The following is a 25,523-nucleotide window of genomic DNA, read 5'->3' on the forward strand; positions in this document are numbered from 1 at the left end:
ACCGGGTTGTCTGGTCCACACTTGAGTATTTACAGACAGCCGTCATAAAGATGGAGTAATGCGGCGTTATCCAACAAACAAACATCAACGCGACGACATAATAAATATTCGCCCTGGTTTCAACCCAAAGAGAGGCTTCTGAATATGATTGCTGAGGATTTTGTTGCAGTTATATCCTGCTTTTTAACAAGGTCGTTGTGCTCCGACTATTTAGTGTGGGTCAGCGGCAGCTCTTATGTCTGGCTACTATTGCACAACGTCTCGTAACACACGTCAGTATAGTCCACAAGCTATCCAGGTCATTCCTTAAAAATAACATGGGAACTCTGCGGCGTGCTATCGCTGTGGGGAGCTTGATACGAACCAACCACATTGCTCTTTCACCACGAGGAGAAATTGGGCCACGTCAGGTCACAAGCAGATAAGCACATGTACTCATCGGCTAAATAACTTCAGTCAGCTACCATTCAAACACATGTACAATGGCATCGCTGTGTAACGGGACGCCGGTATGGGTAAGTAGACGATACGTATTACTTGTGCACGTGTGCAGTCTACACTCATCGATCCCTATGTTACAACGTTTTCACCCGTGAAGGTCCGGGTTAGAATACTGGCCTTCAGTAACCCATACTTGTCGTTAGATGCGACTAACGGGATCGAGTGGTCAGACTTGTTGACTTGGTTGACACGTCATCGGTTCATAATAGCGCAGATTGATGTTCATGCTGTTGATCACTGGATTGTCTGTTTCATACTCAAGTATTTACAGACAGCCGCTGGAGTATTAATGTGTGCGGCGTAAAACTAAACTCACTCACTTACAACAAGTTTTATGTTCGGGCGGTGTTCCATCAACAGTTACACATTAAGGTGTTATTTAACGTTGATAGGCGACCGTTGTATCTGGAAGTGAGTTCTTGTACAATGTATGTGTTTGATATCACTGCATTTTGAATTTCCAATCCAGATACAGCACGTTCCTGAGAAAATCAGTTCTAGTGCTTAATTATCGTATTGTTTGATAACAATATACCCATGATCCATTTAACGCCACACTCACAGTAATGTTTCAGCTATAAGGCGGCGGTCTGTGAATAATAGTCTTCACCAGACAATCCAATGATTAACAGCATAAGCATCTATCTATGCAACTGGCATACTGTGACGTGTCACCCAGCTTTTGACTCATGTGTGGCTTCTCAGTTTCCGACTTATTCTTCCTGTGTAACTCCTCTGTTCACACTCACGGTGTATGTATAGCTCCACTGTTTCCGGCTTACGATGCGTGTGTAGCTCCTCTGCTTCCGACTTTTGCTCTGTGTGTAGCTCCTCTGCTCCCGCTTATGCTGAATGTGTAGTTCCTCTGCTTCCGGCTTATGCTACATGTGTAGTTCCTCTGCTACCAAGTTATTCTGCATGTGTAGCTCCTCTGCTTCCGGTTTATGTTGCATGTGTAACTTTTCTTTTCCGAGGATATGCTGCATGTGTAGCTCCTCTGCTCCCGCTTATGCTGAATGTGTAGCTCCTCTGCTTCCGGTTTATGTTGGATGTGTAACTTTTCTTTTCCGAGGATATGCTGCATGTATAGCTCCTCTGCTCCCCGCATATCTGCCGCCGGGACATGTTGCATTTGTAGCTTTTCTGTTCCCGAGTTATGGTGCATGTGTAGATCCTCGGTTCTCGGGTTATGCTGCATGTGTAGCCCCTGTTCCCGACTTATACTGCATGTATAGTTTCTCCGTTCCCGGTTTGTACTGCACATGTAGGTTTTTATTCCTGGCCCAGGTGTCTGCAGCTTCTTGGTTTCTGGTTCATGTTGAGTGTGTAGATCTAGAGTTCGCGTTTTGAGTTGTATATGTAGCTTGCAGTCTCCGGGCTGTGCTGCATGTTTAGCTTCTCGGTCCCTGGGTTATACTTCCTTATTCTTCAGGACATCAACCTGACCTGGTACAACACATGGCCGCAGTTCACAGACTGCTTCCAATCCACGGTGTTGGTGTGGGTGCCATGTGGATGGCTGTGGCTATCGGCGCCGTTCTACTTCTACTACCTCCTGAACGTCACACCGACGTCGTTGTCATCACGATATAAATATTTAGTAAAGATGGTGAGCCCTACCCTGATAATAACCATGAAGAACAAAGATGAATATTCAATATATTAAGATATCAAATATTGTTCCCCGTTAGATTGTTTAACACAGCAGTTGAACTCATCGGTCAGTGCTTCATGATAAACCAGCATTAAGTATGGTGTGAAGCCCCATGACTGATTTTATGACAAGCTATTCATGATCAACCAAATCACCGAGCATGACCCACCTCATCCACTCAACCGTCCCCTTCGGCCAGCGCCCGTTGCTAGAGACCTATTCAAAACCGGAATCACTTGGAGGGACACACATATATCCTGTTACTCTCTTGACGCTCATCATTTCTATCATGTTACCAATTTATGCGCTTTCACGCGACTCATGGTGACCGCACACTTGAAAGGCCCAACTCTTTAAACAATGAATATGCATGAATGGCACAGTCCATAACATTCCAGGGTTGGTAGGTACAGAATATAAAATGTTTCTCAAGCCGTTCTGGTCACATAACTGAAAATTGTTTCTAAAATATACGTGCTACTGAGTCACTGGTCAATGAAGTCTATACTGCCTGAGTACTGCTGTGTAGCAGCGTACGAGTGTATATATATTTTTATGCAAATATAATGGTACTGGACAGGTCACGCATAACTTTGCCGCAAGGCGCAAACATCTGGTATCCTAACTGATTTTCAGTGATTTAATCATATATATAATCATAGCATCAAGTCGGAAGATAATCGATAGGGGTTATTGCTTCACGTTGACGTTTTTTCGTTGAAACACTCATTTTACATTTTAAACGAGTTTTGTAAGTATTACGAAAGCTGTGCAAATGCTCTCAAACTTGCTTGCTCCTGTGTGATTGTGTCTTAGCTTGAAAACGCACATGAGAGGGGCACTCCTCACCAAACGCTGCTAACCACAAAGTGTTCAAAATATTAGCTACATATTTCATCGTCTTACAAGTCAACATTTCTTGGCATTACTGAGGAACAGTTCATGAAAGGTTACGAACGCTTCCATTAGTTATGGACACCCCTTGCAGGTAGACACTGAATGGAATATGAAAATGTACCCTTATCGATTTCAATATAAAAACTGCCAAATGGCATCTTCTTGGACAGCTTAACAGTGGCGTGTACGTAAACAAACCTTTCCAGACAATATATAATAGTGTAACAGAAAAATACGTTTACTATCATAACAAATCACAACAGGGGAATTGTTCTGATATGACTGTTATCAGTGAGATGACATTCTTTCCTTGGTAACAGTTCAGAAACTTTTTTTTATTTTCAGATACTGTGTTCATGCCTCGTTATACTCTCTGTCACACAACTCATCGACGCTGCGGAGAGTTACAACACTAGCACATTTTCTGCCTTCTTCATCGCTCCTGCTGTCCAGACAGTTACCTTTGTAAGACTAGAAAACGTGAAGTAGAAGTACTTTGATAATGATATCATACTGTTGGTTCGCAGAGTCGCGTCACTTCGGCGCCCAAAACGCTTATAATAGTGTGTTCGAATCCATGTTTATCCTGAAGATACCTGGGTTTTTAGAATCAAAGCGTCCACGAACGAGGCTAAACATCACTCAAACTCTCAGACTTGTTAAGATGTTGCAAAACAAGAGGGAGAGGACGTGGTTGTGTTTGGTTATCTCAAATGCAGATAACACCAACACATGTTCTATCTAGACGTTGTGATTGGACGTTCAGTCCAGAATCTTTCTCACTGTGAAGGGTAGCGTTATCAAAGAATTAGTCCAGTTGATGATCGCATCGCATCCTCACCACTGAACCAAACAATGGCTATGATACAGAGAAGCCTTGAGGCTTTGTCTCTATTTGCAAGGTTACCAAATTATATCCCGAGGAAATGAACATCTACGTGATGTACTCTTTCAGCTGTTTGCGATGTTGCTTCTGCTCTTGGAGAGGAAGAAAGGCCTCATCACTTCCGGGGTGATGTTCACCTTTTGGCTGATGCTCACAGTGGCTGGCGTTGTTCCCTTTTACTCTATCATCATAACAAAGGTAACCAGTAGAGACAATCACAATAAGAACAAGTCAATGTCTGACCCGATACATTAATGGATTATTGAACATGTAAGCAACCCTCTCCAGTATGTCAACCGAGGACGTTATGTGGCAAAATCAAACACCTGTACTATCAGAATACTTGCTTTTTCCTCCTTCATGGATTCAAATACAATGTGCCAATACCGACCAGCATACCAAATAACTAATGTTGTACAGTGTTAACGATATTACCCTTCATGACTATATGGATATGATCTTCTTCAGCATCCTGTGCTTGTCACAAGGAAGTTAATAACGGGATTGGGTGGTCAAGCTTTCTGATTTGATACAGTCTGCCCCAGTAAGCTAGGTAGCAAGGTCCCTAAAAGCTCTAGTATGTAACCAGACTCGTGTTTTCTAGGATACAAACATCCTGAGCAGCAGTATGGTGAAACAGTGCAATTTTACAATTATTGAGTGATACTGGTGACAACAAACTCCATATTAAAGCTGTAATGAGCATCATGAAGCCAGGTTGTACCGAAAGTCAGACAGCGAGGAGCAGGCAAGGACATCATTGGTCGCCAAGAGCCTGGCTTTACGTCATAGTGACAAACACGAACTGTAATAAAACTCGAAACCGGAAATCTCAGAAAGAATTATATCCTGCCCTCTGGCAAAGAATTTATATTTATTATCTGATATTGATCGAAAAGACCAACGATTCCAACGGTCCACTCTGCCAAATTGACAAGAAATATTAATATAACACATTTAGACTTTGGTTTCACAATTATTGATGTACAATCGGTCAGGACTTTCTAATAAGATTTCAAACATTTCTTAATCGTGGTTTAACATCTAAACTGCCACTGTTTTTCAGCAATACGAGCAAAACATACTCAAAGTTGTAACCTTCTACATTTACTATGGGCTGGTGTTGTTAGAGCTGATCCTGAGCTGTTGTGCTGAGACGTCTTCAGAATTGACTATCCAGGACAAGGTATGACCTGAAATATTGGGTACTATATACGCGTGCGTATCCTCACGGGGACGCTGTAATCTGGGTTCCTCTTGACATCTGAGTCCTACTACAAAAACTGAGACAAATACCTTGCCATACACACAAGACACCTATAGGTCAAGCTATGTTGAATATAGGTATTTTGATCAATCCTTCAACCTAACACATAGCAGTGTCCTTCGCTGAACAGCTAAGTAATATGAAAGGCATGTGAAGATAAAGTGCTTATCGATGATATTACCGCTGTTAGCTTCAAATACGTCATCAGCAATTATACCCGTGAAGGTCCCGGGGTAGAATAGGCCTTCAGCAACCAATGCTTGCCATAACGAGCACACACACACAGACATCAACAATTAATTTCATACCATACGACTAACGATCACTGATTGGCTGAAGTATCCCTTGATGTACCATGTAGGTAGACAGGTAATATCTGTGTTATCTGCTTCAGGATCGTTTATTGACAGACCACCCATATACAGCTAGAATATTGCTGCATGCAGTGTGTATAACAACAAATATATCAGTGTATTCAGATTTTCATCTGAAACAGTACCTATCTTTCTTGCTACTTCCAGGAACCATGTCCTGAGCTGAGTGCTTCCTTTCTTTCGAGGGTCACCTTTTGGTGGATGAACAGGTGACACAAAATAACATAATACATGCTGTGACTAGACAAACCTCTCTGATCACAACTGACTGTGTATGGGATAATATATGCCTTGTGAAGTTGTTTTGCTTAGGAAAGAAAGAAGGAAGCCAAACATACTAAACTTGTACGAGGGGATGTCAATACGTTTTGAGCCTTGCATAGAAAAACACAAAATATTGGTATGAACCACATTTATTTTTCAACATAGTCCCCTTGTAAGTCAAGACACTTGTTCCATCTCTTCTGCCACTCGCTGATGCCATCTCTGTAGAAGGCGCCATTTTGGTCCTCAAACCAAGCCTCAGTAGCAACAATAAGCTCATTATCATCCTGAAATCTACGACCACGCAAGTGTTTCTTGATATTTGGGAACAGATGGTAATCACTTGGTGCCAGGTCTGGAGAGTAGGGGGGATGCGGCAAGATTTCGTACCCGCATTCCTGGACAGCAGCGGCTGCAACGCGAGAGGTGTGTACTGGAGCATTGTCTTGATGTAGAAGAATACCACGTCTGATCTTGCCCCGGCGCTTCTCCTTGATTGACTGTCACACTTGCCTCAACAAGTTAGCGTAATATTCCCCATTCATTGTTCTTCCTTTTGGTAATCTATGTGGCTGACGCCTTTGCTATCCCAGAAGACTGTCGCCATTACCTTCTGCACTGATCCGGAGGCTTTGAACTTATTGGTCCTGGGAGAAGTGACATGTTTCCATTCCATGGATTCTTGTTTGCTCTCAGGATCATAGTGGTGGATCCAGGTTTCATCACAGGTTACTAGCCTAAAGTGAAAATCTTCTGGATTCTTGTTGCATCTGGTTAGCATGGAGTTGCTTATGGTGACCCTTGTTTGCTTCATTTCATCTGTAAGCATTCCTGGCACCCATCTTGCGCACACCTTAGACATGACGAGATGTTCATGAAGATTGTCTCGATGGATCCGTGTGAAATGCCCGTGCTCTCCTCTAACTCGTGTAGTGTGATTCGACGATTTTCCAGCACAAGTCTATGCACTCTGTCAATGTTTTCCTGACTAGTGCTTGTTGTTGGACGGGGGTCATCTTCAAGACTCTCTCTACCATGCTTAAATTCATTGACCCATCGTTTGATGGTAGCAGATGAAGGGGAAGACTTCCCATAAACTGCTGAAAGCCTTTCTTCAATGTTCTTGTTTCCTTCAAGAACTAAAAACTATATTACTGCTCTATACTCAATTTTGTTCATTTTCACTGCCGTGAGGGGGGTCTCTTTCTGTCAATGTGAGCTGTTCAATACACTTCTGAGAGCAGGATACCAAAACTTATATATCACATCAGCTACACCCCAAGGTTCAATGTCGTACCATAGGCTGGGGCATATGGGTATGAAAAATGCTCAAGACTGAAAACTTATTGACATCCCCTCGTAGAGGTTAAACAATATTTGTTTATAGACTGTGAAATGTGTCTGCAGAAGTGAGTGGATGAGCTTTAGAAATATTTTAGCAATATTCCAGCTTTATGTCACAGTGTGGAAAGCAAGAAATGGGTCTATACATTGTACTCACGAACCCTTTAACCACTAGGCCCCTATGTCAATGTAAAGGGTGACTATGTGGCTTACCACTATGTAGCCGGAGTATTGCAAAACAATCAAGCAAAACTGGAATTCTGATATTTGTCTTTTTTCAATTAGTTTATTAATGAAAGGATACCGGAAGGCTTTGACAGAAACAGACATCTGTGATATTCATCCCGATGAATCTTCCGCCCACACCGTTTCTCGTTTTCTGCCGCGTTGGATGAAAGAGATAAACAAGTCCAAAAGAAGGTAATAGACTCCTTTTATTTCATTCTGCCGACTGCGTGTTATATGTTGAGTATGACAACCAAACTTAAAGGTCACATGCAACGTAAAACACAACTTTGCAGATTCTGGTACCTTTCGGTATGCACTTACCGAAACAAATCATAAAAAATGCCAATTCAACCTATAAAGTTGAAAGAAACGCGATGAAAAAAAGCCCGCGAAATCGGAGTTCAAACGTTTCACTAAATTCCCCCCAGCGCTGGGGGGAAAACTGGTTTCAGCAGCTGTGCTGCGCTGCGTCCATAACGCATGCGCAGTGAATAGTTTCGCGGAGCTTGAAACAGTATGCATGCCCAGCGCCTGAGGTCGTGAGCAGTAGTCTAATCTTGGTTGTGTACACAAACAAGTAAATAATCTACACGTTACGTAAAAAACTTGTTGATTGTGGTAAGCAGTCTCTGTCACAGAGAAAGCTCAGTGTCTGGTTTATTCACACCTGTATGTCTGTCTGCCTGTCTGCTAAAGACAACTTGCAATACACAGCCGCAATCATTGACCACGTGCAATTTGAACTTAACACCTATCTGACTACACGACATAAAGAAAATAAGTTGATTTATGGCTCGTGCACCCGAGTCCCGTGTCTGCCACATTATGTAATAGGCATGTGTGAAACACATGACATGCTTTTATGTCTGTTGGTTGCAAAAAAAGTACATTCATTTTTTTCGGATGACTGGATCTGTCGGAAACTGGTGCAAACTCTTGTCAGTTTCAAGTCCTGCTTTATACTTGGACGAATGACAGATGATTTCTGATTGGATCGAGCGCAAATTCTGAGAACATGTATTTTCAAAACCCAACATCTCTATATGCATTCTTCATGGATAACAACCACTTCTAGTGCATATGATTTTGTTTGACAACGATATATGAATCCATACTGAAACGACGCATCAAGCACAACAAAAGAAGTTGCTACCCATAAAGAATCTTACTTTCTTGTGACTGGCTATACTTCTGAAATGTCCATCAAACAGATCATCTTTCTGTACACACAATGAACCCTCAGCATATCAGCAAATGAAACAGCCAATCGGAAGCCGTCGTTACACTTGAGTGCATATCCACCCGCTATGACTGTGTTCGGTCTCCCGAGGGCTTCGTTTCGGGGGAAGTAAGCCCAAGTACAAAATATTGCACTTTAGAATCGCGATTGTATGCTTATAATTTTGTTTATTTGTTTTTTAAAAGCAGCAGTGTATATTGTATGTCATGAATAAGTGATAAATGTGTTTTAATTATGTTTGATTTTTTTGTTGCATGTGACCTTTAAACTATGTTCAGAATGACATATAGCCCTGAATTATGAATTTACTGTCATAGAGGAATCCATCCTAGGATTTACCGCGAGATCAGAAAACAAATAACTGCGACATTAAGTTTTGTTCATAAAATCATGACGCCAAGAACAAATGAGTACGTCTTCTTCACTTTTTAGCACCAAAACGTCCGTATGATTATCTGTTACAATGGGTCCTTTTAAAAACAGTGAAAACAAAGGAACAATATCAGCATCTGTGACAAGTGTTCAAAGTAATAATTAAGTATCCATTAAGAACCACCAGCATACAACGTCATTTTTTGTAAGATGTTGGTTCAAGCAGGCGATCTAACCTTAACATACTGAAAATCCCAAACGTCACATGAAAACGTTTGGGTAGTTCTTTCACATGGTGTTAAAATACCAGGCATATCAGGTCAGAAATGTTATAATTGACACTACAGTTATCGTGCCTTCACGTAACCATTCAAAGGCGTTCAGAAAATGCACGCCATCATCATGTATGGCACAAGAATGCCCTGTGTAGCAACACCAACGATAATTAGAAGATTAATAACCCACACGTAATGGTCTACTTGTGAAGAACTACATGGCAAACGGTGCAGCAAAGGATCGTCCATAAACTGGATGAACTTTGAAGACTCAGTCGTGACCGTGCCCTACTTTCACACACATTGCTTTACAAGGATTACAAACTGTGATTATATGTTGTTTTACAGAGCTAATATAAGTGAAAGAGGAAACAGCAAAGTGTTATATTCTAAAACACTCAACGACTCTCTCAGGCTGGATGGTGTTAATGAGAAGTCTCCTTTGTTGATGAAAGATAAACCGAAGGGAATGAAAGAAGCGGATTTGACTTCCAATAAAAACGAATTGTCCCTAACAAGGACACTGTGGGCCACTTTCTGGTTCGACATAATCCAGTCTCAGCTATGGCGACTTGTGAGCAGTCTGATTAGGTTTGGCAGCCCTTTGATACTTGGGTACGTATTGCTGTTCTGTGTCTTACTCAGTAAACCTTTACTTTGGTTTTCGATTTGGAGAACAGGAAAGTGAACGATTCACACGCAAAAAAGCGCTTTATTGTGTCAAATTTAGATTTGATTCCATAAAATGAAACATATGTACAGATTGCACAGCTTGGCCTGAGCTACTGTACGTGTATCCACCACCCGGGAGGTCAAATGGCACAAACGGCTGGTTAAAAAACATTAAATAGGGGACCGGAGAATGCTGTTATTCTTGGGTTCGCACTAAACATGCATATCCAGAATCGTTACGGAACCTGTCCCAGTTACTGCTGCTCGCTGCCGAAAAGCCCAAATACGAAACATTAAACAATCTGTAGCTTCGTTTTAAAGAAACATTGCTCACGATTTCACGACACTGAAATGTCAAAGGGTGACCTTGTCTCGGCTGTTTGGACATGATGACAATCAGCTGACAAAGCTGCATACATTCCTTCACGATAATAGGACCCAGCCAGTTCTGACGAGGTCACGCAATGCAGCAGTATAAACCTGATCAGGTCAAGCTGCACAACCTGTAAGACCCTAAAATAAACAAATGAAAAATTGCAACGCATGTTCTGAAGCATGCGCTGGTGACGCGGTACGGTTACCACCATAAATCTACTTTGTTTCGTTAACAGTTTTCCCCAAAATATCGAATATAACTGTCAAGAACCTACAGCTTTAAACACACGATTTATCTTGGTCCGAACGACTCAACCAATTTATTGGAAACATAGCAACGTTGTGTTAAAACATCGGGTATTGTCAGCAAGCGAATTTCTCTGAAAACTGTTTTCAAGTACACATTGTTCTTCTCAATATAATGACAGACCATCAAATGGTTTGTCTATAGAGAAATATAATGGCATTGATAACTGTTTGTTACAGCCTACTTGTTACCTTCACAACGGACAGGTCTATACCTACCTGGAAAGGATATGTGTTGTGTGCCATTCTCTCTATCACCACATTGGCTCAGACAGCCTTTTCTCAAGCCAACTGGCATCAAGGGAGAAAGGTGGCACTGCGTATTGCTGCTGTCACCATATCTGCAATCTACAGAAAGGTATAACTATTATGTACCCTCACAAAACTAAAGTATACAATCGTCACTTGTTTCTCATAAGAATTACAGATTGCTTTTTCTGATGGGGATCTCACAGGACATGTTTAAAACACTGTTAAAGGACGTCCAACCGAAGTCATGACCTAACTAAAACACTGCTAAAGGGACGGCTAACCGAAGTCATGGCCTAACTAGAACACTGCTGAAAGGACATTTAACATAACTCACTGACCTAAGTGTAAAACCATATTTATGGTTTTCCAGTCCTTGAAGATGAGCAACACGGCCAAGAAAGAGTCGACAACTGGTGAAATTGTTAACCTCATGTCTGTTGACGTGGAACATTTGCGAACATTTATATTCTGGGCCTGGGAATCTTGGTCACACCCTCTGAAAATTTCCATTGCCCTGTACCTCCTGTATCAGTCTCTGGGAGCCTCCATGTTCGCTGGGATGGCGGTTTTGCTAGTTTTGTTGCCCGTCAACGTTGTCGCCACTTTGCTGTGGAAGAAGTACCAGGCTGATCTGATGAAGCAGAAGGACAAGAGGATGAAGATTATGAATGAAGTACTCAGTGGAATAAAGGTAGAATTAGGACATAAAATGGTCTGTCACAAATCAGAGTCACGAAGTAGCCTCGACCGTACCCAAATGATTCAAAGATGCTCAGCTTTATTTCTAATAGGCCATTGTGTGAATGCCATGTCGTATTTCACGAACTGCTTCTTGATTAATGAAATTCCATAAATGCTTTATTAACCAGATTCTAAAACTATACGCCTGGGAACCATCTTTCCAAAAGAAAATTCTTGAAGTCCGGAAGCAAGAGCTGCACATTCTCTGGAAGATCTCCCTAATGCAGGTTTTCACCACCTTCTCCTGGACCCTAACTCCCTATCTCGTACGTTAACCAACTATCATTACAAAACACTAGTCTGATGCTAATGCGGGATAGTATTATAGAAATCCCGATCTAACGTGTCTATTAACTATCATTATAGCTCACGAGTCTAATGCTTCATGGGTGGTGTTATTAACGAAAGTTCTATTTGGTAAGTCTATGAACTATCATTACAACACAAGGTTCTCTGATGCTGTGTGAAACACAGATGGTAGATGCTAGCATGTGGATTTAGTAAAACTTCATAATTCACTGTATAAAAATAAAACAAAAACAGTTTTCGTGGCTGTATCTAATACTAATTTTCTCGTGTTCTTTCCTGATTGAAAATGATACCATCGTAAATGGGAATAAGGTGTTGAAATTATTCAGATGTGATTGTCAAGACCTGTGTTGGCCATATTAAACCAAGGCCTCACGTCCGTTGCTCACTTACGCTGATAGTGTCTATCATTCTTCACAGAGGTAAGTCCCTGTAGATAAAATTGTTCAATTTCCGATCACATTTGCTAAACTGCATGTTTGATCGTTATTACTGAACTGCTCCAATTTTGTAATCGTCAGTATGCTTGTGATAACGTTTGGTATATTTTGCAGGTATCGTTAGCTACTTTTGCGACATATATCTTCACATCTGAAGATCACTATCTAGGATCCGATGTCGTCTTTCCCGCCATGTCCCTTTTAAGCATCGTCCGACTTTCAGTCGTCAGTTTACCGTCTTTCTTCTCTGATATGGTTCAGGTATTTTGTCCATATGGCTCCTTTGTAATATAGTTCTGTCGTACTTTTGAAAACTTTGTATAAATTGGTCAAATCAGCAGACGCCTATGGACAAATCAACGCTTCATGATCAGTTTTCATTTTCCAATTTCAGGCGATTGTGTCGCTGAAGAGAATATCAAAGTTCCTCAATGCAGACAATTTGGACGAGACCCAGATCCAGTGGAACTCCACACAGGGTCTGTAATGGTTTACTACATACGTGATATGATATTATGATATTATCTTCAAAAGCAAGTGTGTGATGTTCGCGGATGGCTTGAGATGAGGAAATTGGAATAGAAAATAGAACAACCTTACCTTGTCTGGTTATTCAACCTGATGATATGATGAATAGGATCCTTAGGGACCCGAATTTAGGTATGCATTGAAACAGTTTAACGACACCCATTAAAATATATTAATGGACTTGTCATAATCTAGAAAACCCAGAAGAATAAATGCATGACGTTTTCAATGAGCTATTCTTTTGGCATCATTCTCATCTTGTACCACAAACATATTATGAGTATGTTCTATGAGAAGTGATGAAAAATATATTCTCCATATGTTCACATGTCCATTCCCTATCTCAAACAGATCCCGCACTGAAGATCACAGACGGAAGTTTCCAATGGTCTTCTGAAACAGGACCAGCTCTCAGAAAGTAAATAGTACATATAACGTTCTCTGTCAACTGCAATACGTTTCTCAATTTCGTGCTCATAAGCTTCTCAAATATGTTTTGTTTTTCTATTTGGAATTTAATCAACCATATTACAACAATCTGAAACTTCAATCTGAACGTCAAACATTTTGTTTTCAGCATCAACTTAACAGTTAATGAGGACCAGCTTGTAGCAATCGTGGGTCAAGTTGGATCTGGAAAATCTTCTCTTGTATCTGCAATATTAGGCGAGATGAGCAAAGTCAAGGGATGTGTCAGCCTGAAGGTTTCTTTTTTCTTTCATATCTCCTTTTCTGTTGGGGTAAAAATCAAATCCATACAAGTCAGATGTATTTACCCTCACCTATTTGTACACATGCTAACACTTTAGTGTTTCCCGTCAGAGTCACATTGCCTACGTGCCACAAGTTGCTTGGATCCAGAACGACACCCTACAGAACAACATTCTGTTCGGGAAGCCCATGGACAGAAGGTGGTATAAGAAAGTGATAGAGTGCTGTGCGCTGACTGCAGACCTGGAGATGTTACCAGCTGGCGACATGACAGAGATTGGAGAGAGAGTGAGTATCTCGTGGTGGTGTGTATTCCGGAGTTGGATAGGCATTGTGGTTTGTTTTGTTGGGGTTTTGGGGGGTTTTTTTTCTTGCTTTGTCATCACAGTATCAACTCTTGAGTGGGGACGGAGGCAGAGAGTGGCTTAGACCAGAGCGTTCTGAAGCATATTGCGTTGTGGATCTTGTATTTGTTTTCTATCTTGTCACCAGGGTATCAACTTGAGTGGAGGACAGAAGCAGAGAGTCTCACTAGCCAGAGCTGTCTACAACAATGCTGACATCTATCTGCTGGACGATCCACTCAGTGCTGTAGACAGTCATGTGGGGAAACATATCTTTGACAAAGTCCTTAGTAGAAAAGGATTGCTTGCTGGCAGGGTATGAACGTATTACACTACGTGTGTCGTTTCAGTGGATGAATACAATGTGACTGACTAAAATACTTGCAAACTGAAAACCCCATTTGGTCCATTTATTAGGCTTATATCACAAGATGTCGACAATATAACCTGAAGTTTGATTTGTACTTGTAAAACTAATAATCTAACCTTCATTTATTTAGAATATGAAATGTATACTCCAGAACACTAGGAAGCCTGATCCTAGTATAATCTGCCTTGATATTTGAGGAATAATGCTAACAAAACAAAACGCAGTAGCCCATTCCTTGCCCAACCACAATAATCTGTTATATGTTTGATGCACGAATAATGTTCACCTGTCCCATCCAGACTCGTGTCTTGGTCACTCACGGCATCCACTGGCTCCCAGAGGTAGACTCCATCCTTGTGATGACCAGTGGTCAGATATCAGAGACAGGGACGTACGAGGAGCTTCTCCAGCATAACGGACCCTTTTCTGAATTCCTTCAGAAGTATCTTCTTGAGAGCAATGATTCCGATGTCACCGATCCCGAATGTAAGTTTGACGTCCCTCAGATATTCTGTTTGTTTGCCAAAACTGAGTGGAAATTACAATTTACACAATATTACAGCATTGTGTGCATCTAATAATATCAACTAGAAGGTGATTCCTAAATTACACGTTCCTGATTTTGACACTGCTATTTAAACAGTATCAGAAATGAAGAAGAAAGTTCTCCAGAGAATGGAATCGGTGAAGTCTGGCGAAGAGACAGATGAAGAGAGTGTATTTCTCATGTAAGTTTGTGCCTCATTTTCCAGAAGCAATATCCGAACTTCTATTTCCTACATACCAGAATTTTTAACTGTAACACTACTTGAAAATAACAACATACTGTCATCAATCATGACAGCTCTAACTATTTTTAATTTGATGAAACAGTGACCAACGACCTTACTTGAATATCCTTGGCACCCGTCACAGGCATACCAAATTAAACTTTAACAAACATAGGTCCTGGTCTCTCTAGAGATTAAAATCGGTGACGTTTTGTCACCGATTTGTCAAATGTGGAATGAGTGAGTGAGTGAGTTTAGTTTTACGTCGCACTTAGCAATATTCCAGCTATATGGCGACGGTCTGTAAATAATCGAGTCTGGACCAGACAATCCAGTGATCAACAACATGAGCATCGATCTGCGCAATGGGGAACCGATGATATGTGTCAACCAAGTCAGCTAGTCTGACCACCCGATCCCGTTAGTCGTCTCTTACGACAAGCATAGTCACCTTTTATGGCAAGCATGGGTTGCTGAAGGCCTATTCTACCCCGGGACCTTCACGGGTCAAATGTGGAATGAGCATGAATTGTTAAACATTTAACTTTTGGAATGTTTTGCTTGAACAGTGAATGCTAAACCCCAATTAAACAACATTTGTAACTATTTCTGCCGTAATCCATGAAATCACTTTCATTGTTTTAACATTATTAAACGATACTCTAGGACTCCAGGAAGAATTATTCTGGTATGGTCTGTGAGATCCAGATTATTGAGAGAAGGGAACAGCAACCCCTACGTCTGGCTCAAATGTAGAGTCGCCAATTTATTGTAGCTAGATGGACGTGCACCAGTTCATTGCACTATTAATCTTACACGTTAACTATTCCCATGGCCATCACAATGAAGCAAGGAATGAAGCTCCTCGTGAAAACTATAATCCTATTTTCAGAGGTTGCAAAATTTAAGGTAGATTTTCATACATTTATCAACTACAGCATAATCGCAGGGTAGGTGGATAGAGTAATAGTCATTGCGAATGTATGTGATGTATGCGAATCCAAGCATTTACCGCTAGTTCCACTTAACCATATGTATTGTGTTGGCGTGTTTAACATACAAGTGTTACAGGAAGTCCCTGATGAAGAGCGTTGAGGTGAAAGAAGTCAAAGTTACGAAAGAGAAAGAACCCGTTGGCGAGAGCAGCAAACTGATTGAAGAAGAACAAGTTGAGACTGGCAAGGTCGTGTAAAGATCTCGTTTTATCCTCATATGGCCTAAATAATTTGTTTGTTTTGGCCTTGTAGAAATAAGTACATTCCTTTTCAAGCAAACATTATGTGAATGGTGGATGCTACTGCCATTTGAAGACATATTTACTTTTTTGCAGACACCTGGTGTCATATCTGGTTTTAGTGGTCATGTACTTTCTATAAGAAATGTGGCCAATATGTTTTTACCCTGACGTTTTACACATATATAATCTTCACAAATGTAGGGAATTTCATTTTCAATTTAGGATTTACGAAACAAAACAGCTAGAAACAAACACTAACAAGTGTCTGATGCATGATGATGGTCAAAATTAATGGTCTGCAGTGGTGTATCGGCCTTCTTTAAAACCATCAAAAGCAAGAATGACGCACCATTCATGTGTTTGCCTATTGCGTTGTTCACATGCAGACCATGCGTTGTATTTAGGGGTGGCGATAAAGAGAAATGGTGCTTTGTCCATAATTACTGTTTGTTGATGGTTATACTGTCCCTTACATTTACGTGTATGGGGCTATGCGTTGTTCACGTGCTTCAGACGCAAGGTGTTTAGGGGCAGTTGTAAAGTGAAATGGTGGTGCATTCATAAGATGTTTTACTTTGAGCCTACCATTTCTGTTTTGCGGCACCATGTTGTAGACATTTATTTCTTCATTTAAACTGTGTGATTGGCAGGTTGAACAAGTAGGGCAGGACGTAAACACCCGATATCATTACTGATTATTTTATAGCTTTGATATAATGATATAAATGATCAACATGTGTGAACAGCATTTTAGAAGTTATGGCAAAGATGAAGGAAAACCAAGTTCTTTGGACAGACAACTTATTGATTGCAATGAATGCGACTATTACTCTGTACATCTACCTACTCTGCTCAAATCAACTATCAGCAATCCTATGTATATCAACCTTGTCAATTGTATATAAACATTTGCAGTTGTGTATATATTCTCCATGTTGAACTTAGAACTTAGTTTTCTCTGATATAAAAAATCAAGTTTGGTAGCAATGATATAATGATACAAATAAGCAAGTTTCTTTACGCAACCATGATCTTGTTACAGGTCACAGCGAAAGTGGTTCTGGCATACGGCAAAGCTATCGGCCTGTGGATTGTTCTATTTTCTCTCGTCATGTATGCGTCATTTCAAGCAATGTCGGTAACGTCAACAACATGGCTCAGTGAATGGACTGACGACAGTTCCCTCAACAACCTGACCCTTCTCCCGTCCAACAGCTCAGAGCGAATAGAGAAGAACAATTACTATCTAGGCATATATGGTGTTTTTGGAGTAGCTCAGAGTAAGACTTGGCAGCAAAGTTTGTATTAAAGTTCTGTTACTAACATGATTCAACAGGCTAATATCATGTTATTATTTATTGTTTAAATTATGAATGTGTTGTTTCATGGCGGCTAATTTTCTGAGGTAATTACAAGAAGCATTTAGATTGTCTCCTCAAATGTAAATGTTTTAATGTCAATGTTATTTCTGCTCGGGTCGACGTTACCGCTCTAAATATCGTCAACATTTCATGAACAAGTTTATATTTACAGCTATTTTCATCATGACATTTTCCTGTCTGTGGAACCTAAGGACGGTCAAGGCTGCCGGTATTCTTCATTTGAACATGCTGAGGAATGTCCTGAGGGCACCTATGTCCTTCTTTGACACCACACCTACGGGCAGGATTGTCAATCGGTTCTCTCAGGATATGGACACCATCGACACCAGAATGCCGAATTTGGTTGAATACGCTGGAAACACCATGTTCCAAGTTCTTAGCAGTATCATCGTCATCTCTTACACCACGCCCATATTTCTCGTGGTAGTCATCCCCTTGATCATTCTGTACTCCTTTATTCAGGTAAGTACTGATACCATTGGATGCTGCCCTTACTTTGGTAAAGCCAAAACAGTTTCTTTCTGGTTTAGGTCATGCCATCAAGCAGGATTCAGTGAATAACGTAACACAGTAGGTATATGTTTTTGTGTCTTATGAAGATATTATATTTGTCATTTGATTCCATTGTCACAAAGGAACCACAGACATATTCATACCTATGTGATTTTGAAATAAAATTAAAAAAATATCGTTGTTCCAAATTATATTATCAACAAGTACATGTCTAAGAAATTATATAATGTTTAACCAAACAAGGATAGTTAATGACTTACATCTGTTGTGGGAAGCGCTTCTATGTCACCACCTCACGCCAGCTCAAACGATTGGAGTCCAAAGCTCGCTCTCCAATATACAACCATTTCGGCGAGACATTATCGGGAGCCAGTGTTATCAGATCGTTCCAAGCCCAGTCAAGGTTCATCAAGGAATCAGAAGATCGGGTAGACACCAACCAGAGGTTTTCCTCTTACGCCTTTGGAGCTCTCAGGTTTGTGACAACATAGTCCGATGACAGTTTAGAAAAGGCCACTAAATACACTATCTACCTCACAATGGCCATCAAAAATATTTTCAAGTATGATTAGCTAGTAAATACACTTAATGGTGGCTAAGCTGCTGAAGATAATTCAGAGATTCCCCACACATCCGGATATATATATATATACGAGTCTGGGCATTCAAGACATGAGAAGAACACGAAAGCTGAGTCATGATACGTTCCTATCGATACTTTTATTGAAAACCTTTCGATAAACCTGGACTCAAGTTTGCGCTGATTGTGATGCATAGTTTGTCATACCTTTGTCATACCTTTGCCATACCTTTGCAGGTGGGTTTAAGTGACGTGTACGTGATGTGTCCATGGCGTGCTACCTTTACTCAACTGTCCATAGTAGTTTTAGCCAACTCTATCAGCTGTTTTAAAATGTTTTACAATATACATGTAAATGTTTGACAGATGGCAAGGTGTTCGTCTGGAGATCATCGGAAATATCATCGTTCTTGCCGCCTCCTTGTTTGCTGTCATGTCACGTGACACTCTGTCAGGAGGACTTGTAGGCTTGTCAATCTCCTATGCTATTGAGGTAGGATATGCCTGTTTCTTGGCGAAGTCAATCAAAATGCTTTGATATGATGCATATCCTAGAAACATGACTATCGGGTGTCAAAATATAAGTTTACTGAGAAAGCTACATGTGACAACGTTGACATCCTCATGGATAACAGATATGCCATAAACATGCCATGTATAAGTCAACTCTAGGGGCTCCAAGTTTGTTTCCTTAATGTTGATCTGGTTCTTACATCAGAGTCACTTTGACCAAGAGGTCATCGAGGTTTGATGTTTGTTTGTTTCTTACAACGTTTGTTTCTTATTATTTGTGTTTGTATGGATCTTTTGTTTCTTATTCAGCCGTGTTCATTGTGTATGTATGGATTTATGTACGTTTTGAAATGTAAGTAAGTAAATATGAAAAATAAATATCCTGTCAGGAAGATACTCGCGGCAACATTGACGTGCTCATAGATAATATATATGCCATATGCATGCCATGTATAACTCAACTCTAAGGGCTCCAGTTGGGCTTCCTTAATGTTGATCTGGTTCTTGCATAAGAGTTGGTATATGGCTGAAATAATGCACCGGATTTATTGATGAACAGGAATGTCTGCTCACTTTGACAAAGAGGTACGTCATCCTCATCGACATCGACGCTTGATGTCTTTTCAAGTCGAAAGTTTTCTTTCAGTGGTTTGCTCCGCTGAAAAAAGAGGAGACCGGTGAAACCACATTGTCTGTTTCTTATTCAGCCGTGTTCATTGTGTATGTATGGATGTATGTTGGGTCGTACAATGATTCCAGGTAACAGCTAACCTCAACTGGATGGTGCAGCTGGTTTCAGAAGTAGAGACACAACTCGTCTCAGTCGAGAGAGTCAAAGAATATACAGATGTAGATTCAGAGGTAAAATCTAAATTCACTTCAAGCCTTGAAATCATCCATGTGCTCGTATAAAATAAGGTTCATCTTCAAGTATTGTTATAAATTTCTTAAACAAAACACATAAACAACGCTTGATCTTTTTTTCGAATCAAAGCTGACACAGAGAGTGAATATTTCCGTAATAATTATTCTAGCCAGCATGGAACATACCGGAGAGACGTCCAAATCATGACTGGCCAGACGCGGGGGTGGTGAAGTTCCTTGAATACTCTACGCGGTATAGGGAAGGCCTTGACCTTGTTCTCAAGGGAATCACGTGCACAGTGCATTCGAGAGAGAAGGTAAAGTCTAATTGTTAATAACTGCCAATCTCTTTTAATGGGCCCTGCTTTACAAATGGCACGTGTATCGAAACGCCCTTGCCTCGCACTTATTGGTGATTGCATGGGCAATAACTGATTGGAGTTGGAGAGTTAGTGCTATGAAGTCTGAAGCCAATTGGGAGATAATCTTGTCAGTACTAATCCCTTTCATAAATATACTGTCTGCGACATAACGTTTCTGCCACAATGCACCTATAAATGCTGGTACTATTCGCAGCTATCTAGTGATAACGGGGTCGTTAGGCCCCTCATCGATATACTATGGCGAGTTGGCTAACGTATGGTCTCTGAACATAAAGATTTTTTATCATTACAAACAAACCCATTTAAATTGAAAAGGAGCCCCTGGGAGACCAGAGATTCAGGATCTGAGAGGAAATCTAGACTTGCTTCATTCGGGACTTGTGCACTGCAATTATGGTTCTGCAGTAGGGAGAATAATGTGGTTCAGGGACGGTGAGATAGACGATATGATGAGATATAATGTTGTTTGATACTTTCCGCTGATGCAGGTAGGATCGTATATGCATATTTTTCTGGTAAAATATCTTATCATTTGGGCATCTGCTCTTCTAGGTGTATAATATGTGACAGGTATGTAACGGGTGATCATTATTTTCACAAGACCAAACAAAAGGTTTAAGAGACACTCACAATTCTGCTTTCAGGTGGGCATCGTAGGCAGGACGGGAGCTGGGAAGTCCTCTCTGACTCTGTCCCTGTTCCGACTGATAGAAGCTGCAGGAGGGGAGATCAACATTGATGGCGTTGACATCAGTACACTCGGGCTGCATGACCTCAGGAGCAAACTCACCATACTACCTCAGGTAGGTCTGCATGACCTCGGGAGCTAACTCACTATACTCCCTGAGGTAGGTCTGCGTGGCCCCAGCAAACGCAACATATTGCCTCAGGTAGACCTTTCCTGTCTGTAACCATTTGATTCATGAGGGTCTTTCTTTCACAATAATATATGATTAATAATAAAAACAAGTTTGAATTATAGGTTGATTTATTATGAAGATGTACTTTGAAATGTAGGATCCTGTATTGTTTGCCGGAAGTCTGCGAGGCAATGTTGACCCCTTCAACCAGTATTCAGACAGTCAGATCTGGCAGGCACTGGAACAGGCTCACCTGAAGACATTCGTCGATACGCTTTCAGAGGGACTTGAACACGACTGCAGCGAAGGAGGAGAAAATATGAGGTAACAAACATAATACTTGGGACTTAAGTCTTTTCCCTCTGAAATATTCCTGTATATTTTAATCTCTGCGTAGTAAGTGCATATCTGTACATAATAAAAATGATATTGCTTGAGAACATGTCGATTAACATATTTCAGTGTGGGTCAGCGGCAGCTCTTATGTCTGGCTAGAGCTCTCCTGAAGAAGACCAGGATCCTAATACTAGATGAGGCTACTGCAGCCGTTGACATGGAAACAGATGACCTGATTCAGCAGACCATCAGGTCCGAGTTCAAGGACTGCACGGTGCTGACCATCGCCCACAGACTCAACACTGTCATGGACTATGACAGGTTTGTGTTTTCCACTTTTCGGTAATTATTGAGAAAAAAATATAAAAAATGGATCGATTTACGACTGACTTATTCACGAAAATAATAATCCAACTATTTTTGGTAATGCATGTGCTTTCAGAATCCTAGTCCTTGACAACGGCTGCGTGTGTGAGTTTGACACACCTTCATCCCTGCTACAGCAGCCTGACAGCATCTTCTACAGCATGGCCAAAACTGCAGGATTAACAACATGATACGAAACCTTTTAAATTAGATTTCATATACTTTATCTTGATTATTTCAGCGACTTCACTTGAACTGCCTTAAAACAACACATAAATCACATAAAAATATGGAACATGATCTGAGATGACAAATTCCCTGTATGCCAAAATACTGTTATGTCATTGAGGGCTAGTGCAAGATACATTCGTTGCCATCCATCGATTGATAGCCGACCTGCCAAAAAACATCAGCTACATTTCGATCTTAAACACCATCAAGGATCAGGTCGACCACAACTGACAACTGCTATGGAAGATACAGCAAACAATCCAAATCCATTCTCCAACAGAATGGTATAGAACCATGCGACGTATCAGACGTTACACTCAGAGCACAAAGTAGAACGACTAGTTTGATTTTAAGCTGGATGTCACTGTAATTTGATATAATTTCTTTTGTCCGTGACTGGTGGTGAGTGATTGATGCGGAGAGTGGGGTGTTCACCTTTTGACAGTGTGACAAAATCTGAACGGACAACGGTGCACCGTTGACATCTTGGACAGTTTTGTTGTGCCACATTTCGATCGTAATATTCAAAGCACAAGGCTAATATTCATGGAGAACAATGCTAGGTTACATGTTATCTGTGCTGTTAGTAACTTCTAACGTCAACAGGTTAACACCTCTACCTAGGCCGCGGGATCAGATCTCCTAGAGCACATTTGGGACATGATAGATCGACATCCTTCCATCATGCTTCAGCAAAGTCGACGTCAGATACAGTCAATAAGGAAAGTCAGGGACGTTAATCCAATGGGCAGATGCAGATACCGATATTGTTCCCGGTTATCCGCACTTATGTGATTTCTGAAGGATTGTTTTCGAGAATCGTGATAATGATCATTGTTCATGTCATGCGACCATAGTTGTTTTGTTCCTTCCCATTGTTATAGTCAGTTATTAATATGTCGGTTTCAGTAAAGCAAGCTGACACATACGTATTGTGGCCGTATGCATGTTACATACATGTACATGAAAAGAGATAAAAGAACACGGCCAGATTAATAAAAGTCAGGTACTGAGTATTGGGTGTGCAGGGAACTATTTGTTCATGTTGTGTTTCGTAGCAGTAAAACACATGTTCCTTTCACAAATTATGAGCAAATAATCGCGAATCAAAAAGTGCAATATTTTGTACTCGAACCGAGTCAGAGCGGGTGGCTCTCCACCGCACGAAGTCCTTCGTTGGCTGGTTCATATGTCGATAAGCTGGGGGCTCATTGTAAGTATGTAGAGATGATCTGTTTGATTGGCATTTTAGAAGTATTAAGCTGAGGGCTCAATGTAGGTATGTGGAGATGATCTGTTTGATTGGCATTTTAGAAGTATTAAGCTGAGGGCTCAATGTAGGTATGTGGAGATGATCTGTTTGACTGGCATTTTAGAAGTATGAAGCTGAGGGCTCATTGTAGGTATGTAGAGACGACCTGTTTGTTTGGCATTTAAGACGTATGGTGAGTATTAAGAAAGTAAGATTCTTTATGGATAGCAACTTCTTTTATGGTAATGCGACACGCTCTTACAAAAATGCTTGATCAATGTCATCTTCAAGTTTCATTGTTTTCCATGGTCGATCAGAATTGTTGTTTTTTTTCTAGACTGTAAGATCATTTCAGTTCCCTTTTCCTGAGTACACGTTTGGACCATGCATTTCTTATCAATTCGTATGCTTTGTTGCTAGTTTTCCATGAATCTTCAAGGGAACTTGGAGGTCAGATCGGATAGACATGTCTTGGCAGTATGACAGTTTTACTGGCTTCAACAATAGCTTGTTTGTCACACATGTTGACAAATTTGGCCAGAATATGTATTGGTGAAGGAGCTGTGCGGAGATTTGAACTCTAGCGCGCCAGAATGTGAATATTCATATTGTTTATGTCGTGAGCATGCGGTATTCCTAAATCCTTGAAAAGATCTCTGCACTTGACTCTGGATCTCGTTCATCAGGTATGCCAAAAATCAACGGGTTATTCTTGCGAAAGTAGTTATTGTGTTAATAATTTAGTTTCAATGTGTTTTCGTATCTTGTCCATTTCGTCTCTGGGCTTTCGAATCTCGGTTTTGTTTACATCAACCTGCTCCGAGTTACACTCAACTGATCGGAGAATATAATCAGTTTTGGATTGTAATTTTGCTACGTTCACTTTATCAATTTTCACTTTTTTGTGTGTCTGTAATGAGTCTCTAATGAAAGATTCAAATTCATCGATAATGCTTACCATACATTACCATTACGATCCATACATTTTCCTGTGTCGAGGTAGCTACGATACATCTTAAGCTTCTTTTGCTTAGCTGCTGGTTGGGTTTCAAATTTAATTGCGGATCTTGATTTGGGGGTTCTGCATGGCGAGCTGTCGCCATAAGCGCCTCCGGATCATAAATATAAGAGTTAGTACTTGTACATTATATCGAAATGGGAATGTCAAATGGAATAAAATATTGAAATGAAGTTCTTTACGTGAACTGTTTTAATCCTTTGTTAATCCTTAATTAATCCTAATCAATCCATCCTTGTTGCGTCGTTCAAGTTTTAATTAATCCCCAAACAAAGAACTGGTGAATGGTAATTCCTCCCATTCTGTCTGTCTGTCTGGCTGGCTTCAATATCTTTCTCACTCGACCGTGAAATTTGATCGAAAGGTCGGTGTTATGAGCCTGCACCAAACAAAGCAGGGTCAGAGTTCAAGTGCACGAAGACCTTCATTGGCTGGATTTACTTTTGGATTTGTTTCAGGCTCATAAAGCTGACCTTCCGACACGGTCGAGTGAAAAAAATAAACAGAACCAGCAAGTTAGACAGACAGACAGACAGACAGAACTAGTTTAGTAAGGTGTCACAAGTTAAGAATACAATATGAAAGCATAAGTAACTAGCCCTTCTGGCTTAATAGATGCTATCATAGAATCACAGATATAATTGACGTCTAAAACACATGCTTCTAATAAAAGTACTAATACATTGAAATATCTTTGAATTATTATCAGTTAACAAAATCCGTAGGATCCCATGCATTGCAAAGATTAAGGCAGAGGTTATTACACGGGTCATCATAAAATTTGCATTCAGAGGAAAATTGAACTCTGGTATCGTTCCAGAGTTCTGCAAACCAGCCGGATTCGTCGATTTTCTTAAGACTCTTTAAA

General features: G+C 40.6%; 1 protein-coding gene across 1 annotated transcript; it reads left to right on the top strand.

Annotated features, from left to right (window-relative positions):
* Positions 1-450: 450 nt before the first annotated feature.
* LOC137286233 (multidrug resistance-associated protein 1-like) lies at positions 451-24,825 on the top strand. The gene is made up of 30 exons (XM_067817961.1): positions 451-515; positions 1,934-2,110; positions 3,398-3,517; positions 4,008-4,136; positions 5,005-5,124; positions 5,727-5,788; positions 7,473-7,607; positions 9,651-9,917; positions 10,836-11,013; positions 11,278-11,598; positions 11,777-11,914; positions 12,512-12,658; positions 12,792-12,876; positions 13,277-13,343; positions 13,503-13,629; positions 13,748-13,924; positions 14,129-14,296; positions 14,650-14,836; positions 14,994-15,078; positions 16,192-16,303; positions 17,400-17,637; positions 17,891-18,201; positions 18,528-18,727; positions 19,199-19,325; positions 20,105-20,206; positions 20,380-20,526; positions 21,237-21,395; positions 21,610-21,776; positions 21,915-22,109; positions 22,231-24,825. The coding sequence occupies exons 1-30, from the start codon at positions 483-485 to the stop codon at positions 22,343-22,345; spliced, it is 4,596 nt and encodes a 1,531-aa protein (XP_067674062.1). The 5' UTR covers positions 451-482; the 3' UTR covers positions 22,346-24,825.
* The last annotated feature ends 698 nt before the right edge of the window (positions 24,826-25,523 follow it).

The sequence above is a fragment of the Haliotis asinina genome, chromosome 6 (assembly GCF_037392515.1).
Source record: "Haliotis asinina isolate JCU_RB_2024 chromosome 6, JCU_Hal_asi_v2, whole genome shotgun sequence".
Lineage (NCBI taxonomy): Eukaryota > Metazoa > Mollusca > Gastropoda > Lepetellida > Haliotidae > Haliotis > Haliotis asinina.

What these genes read in the sequence shown, in the direction of transcription:
- LOC137286233 (XM_067817961.1), top strand. Translation starts at nt 483, where the DNA reads ATGGCATCGCTGTGTAACGGGACGCCGGTATGG. An exon ending in GTAACGGGACGCCGGTATGG is followed by an intron (nt 516 to 1,933) that starts GTAAGTAGACGA and finishes CTTATTCTTCAG; the next exon opens with GACATCAACCTGACCTGGTA. An exon ending in GAAGAGAGTGTATTTCTCAT is followed by an intron (nt 15,079 to 16,191) that starts GTAAGTTTGTGC and finishes CAAGTGTTACAG; the next exon opens with GAAGTCCCTGATGAAGAGCG.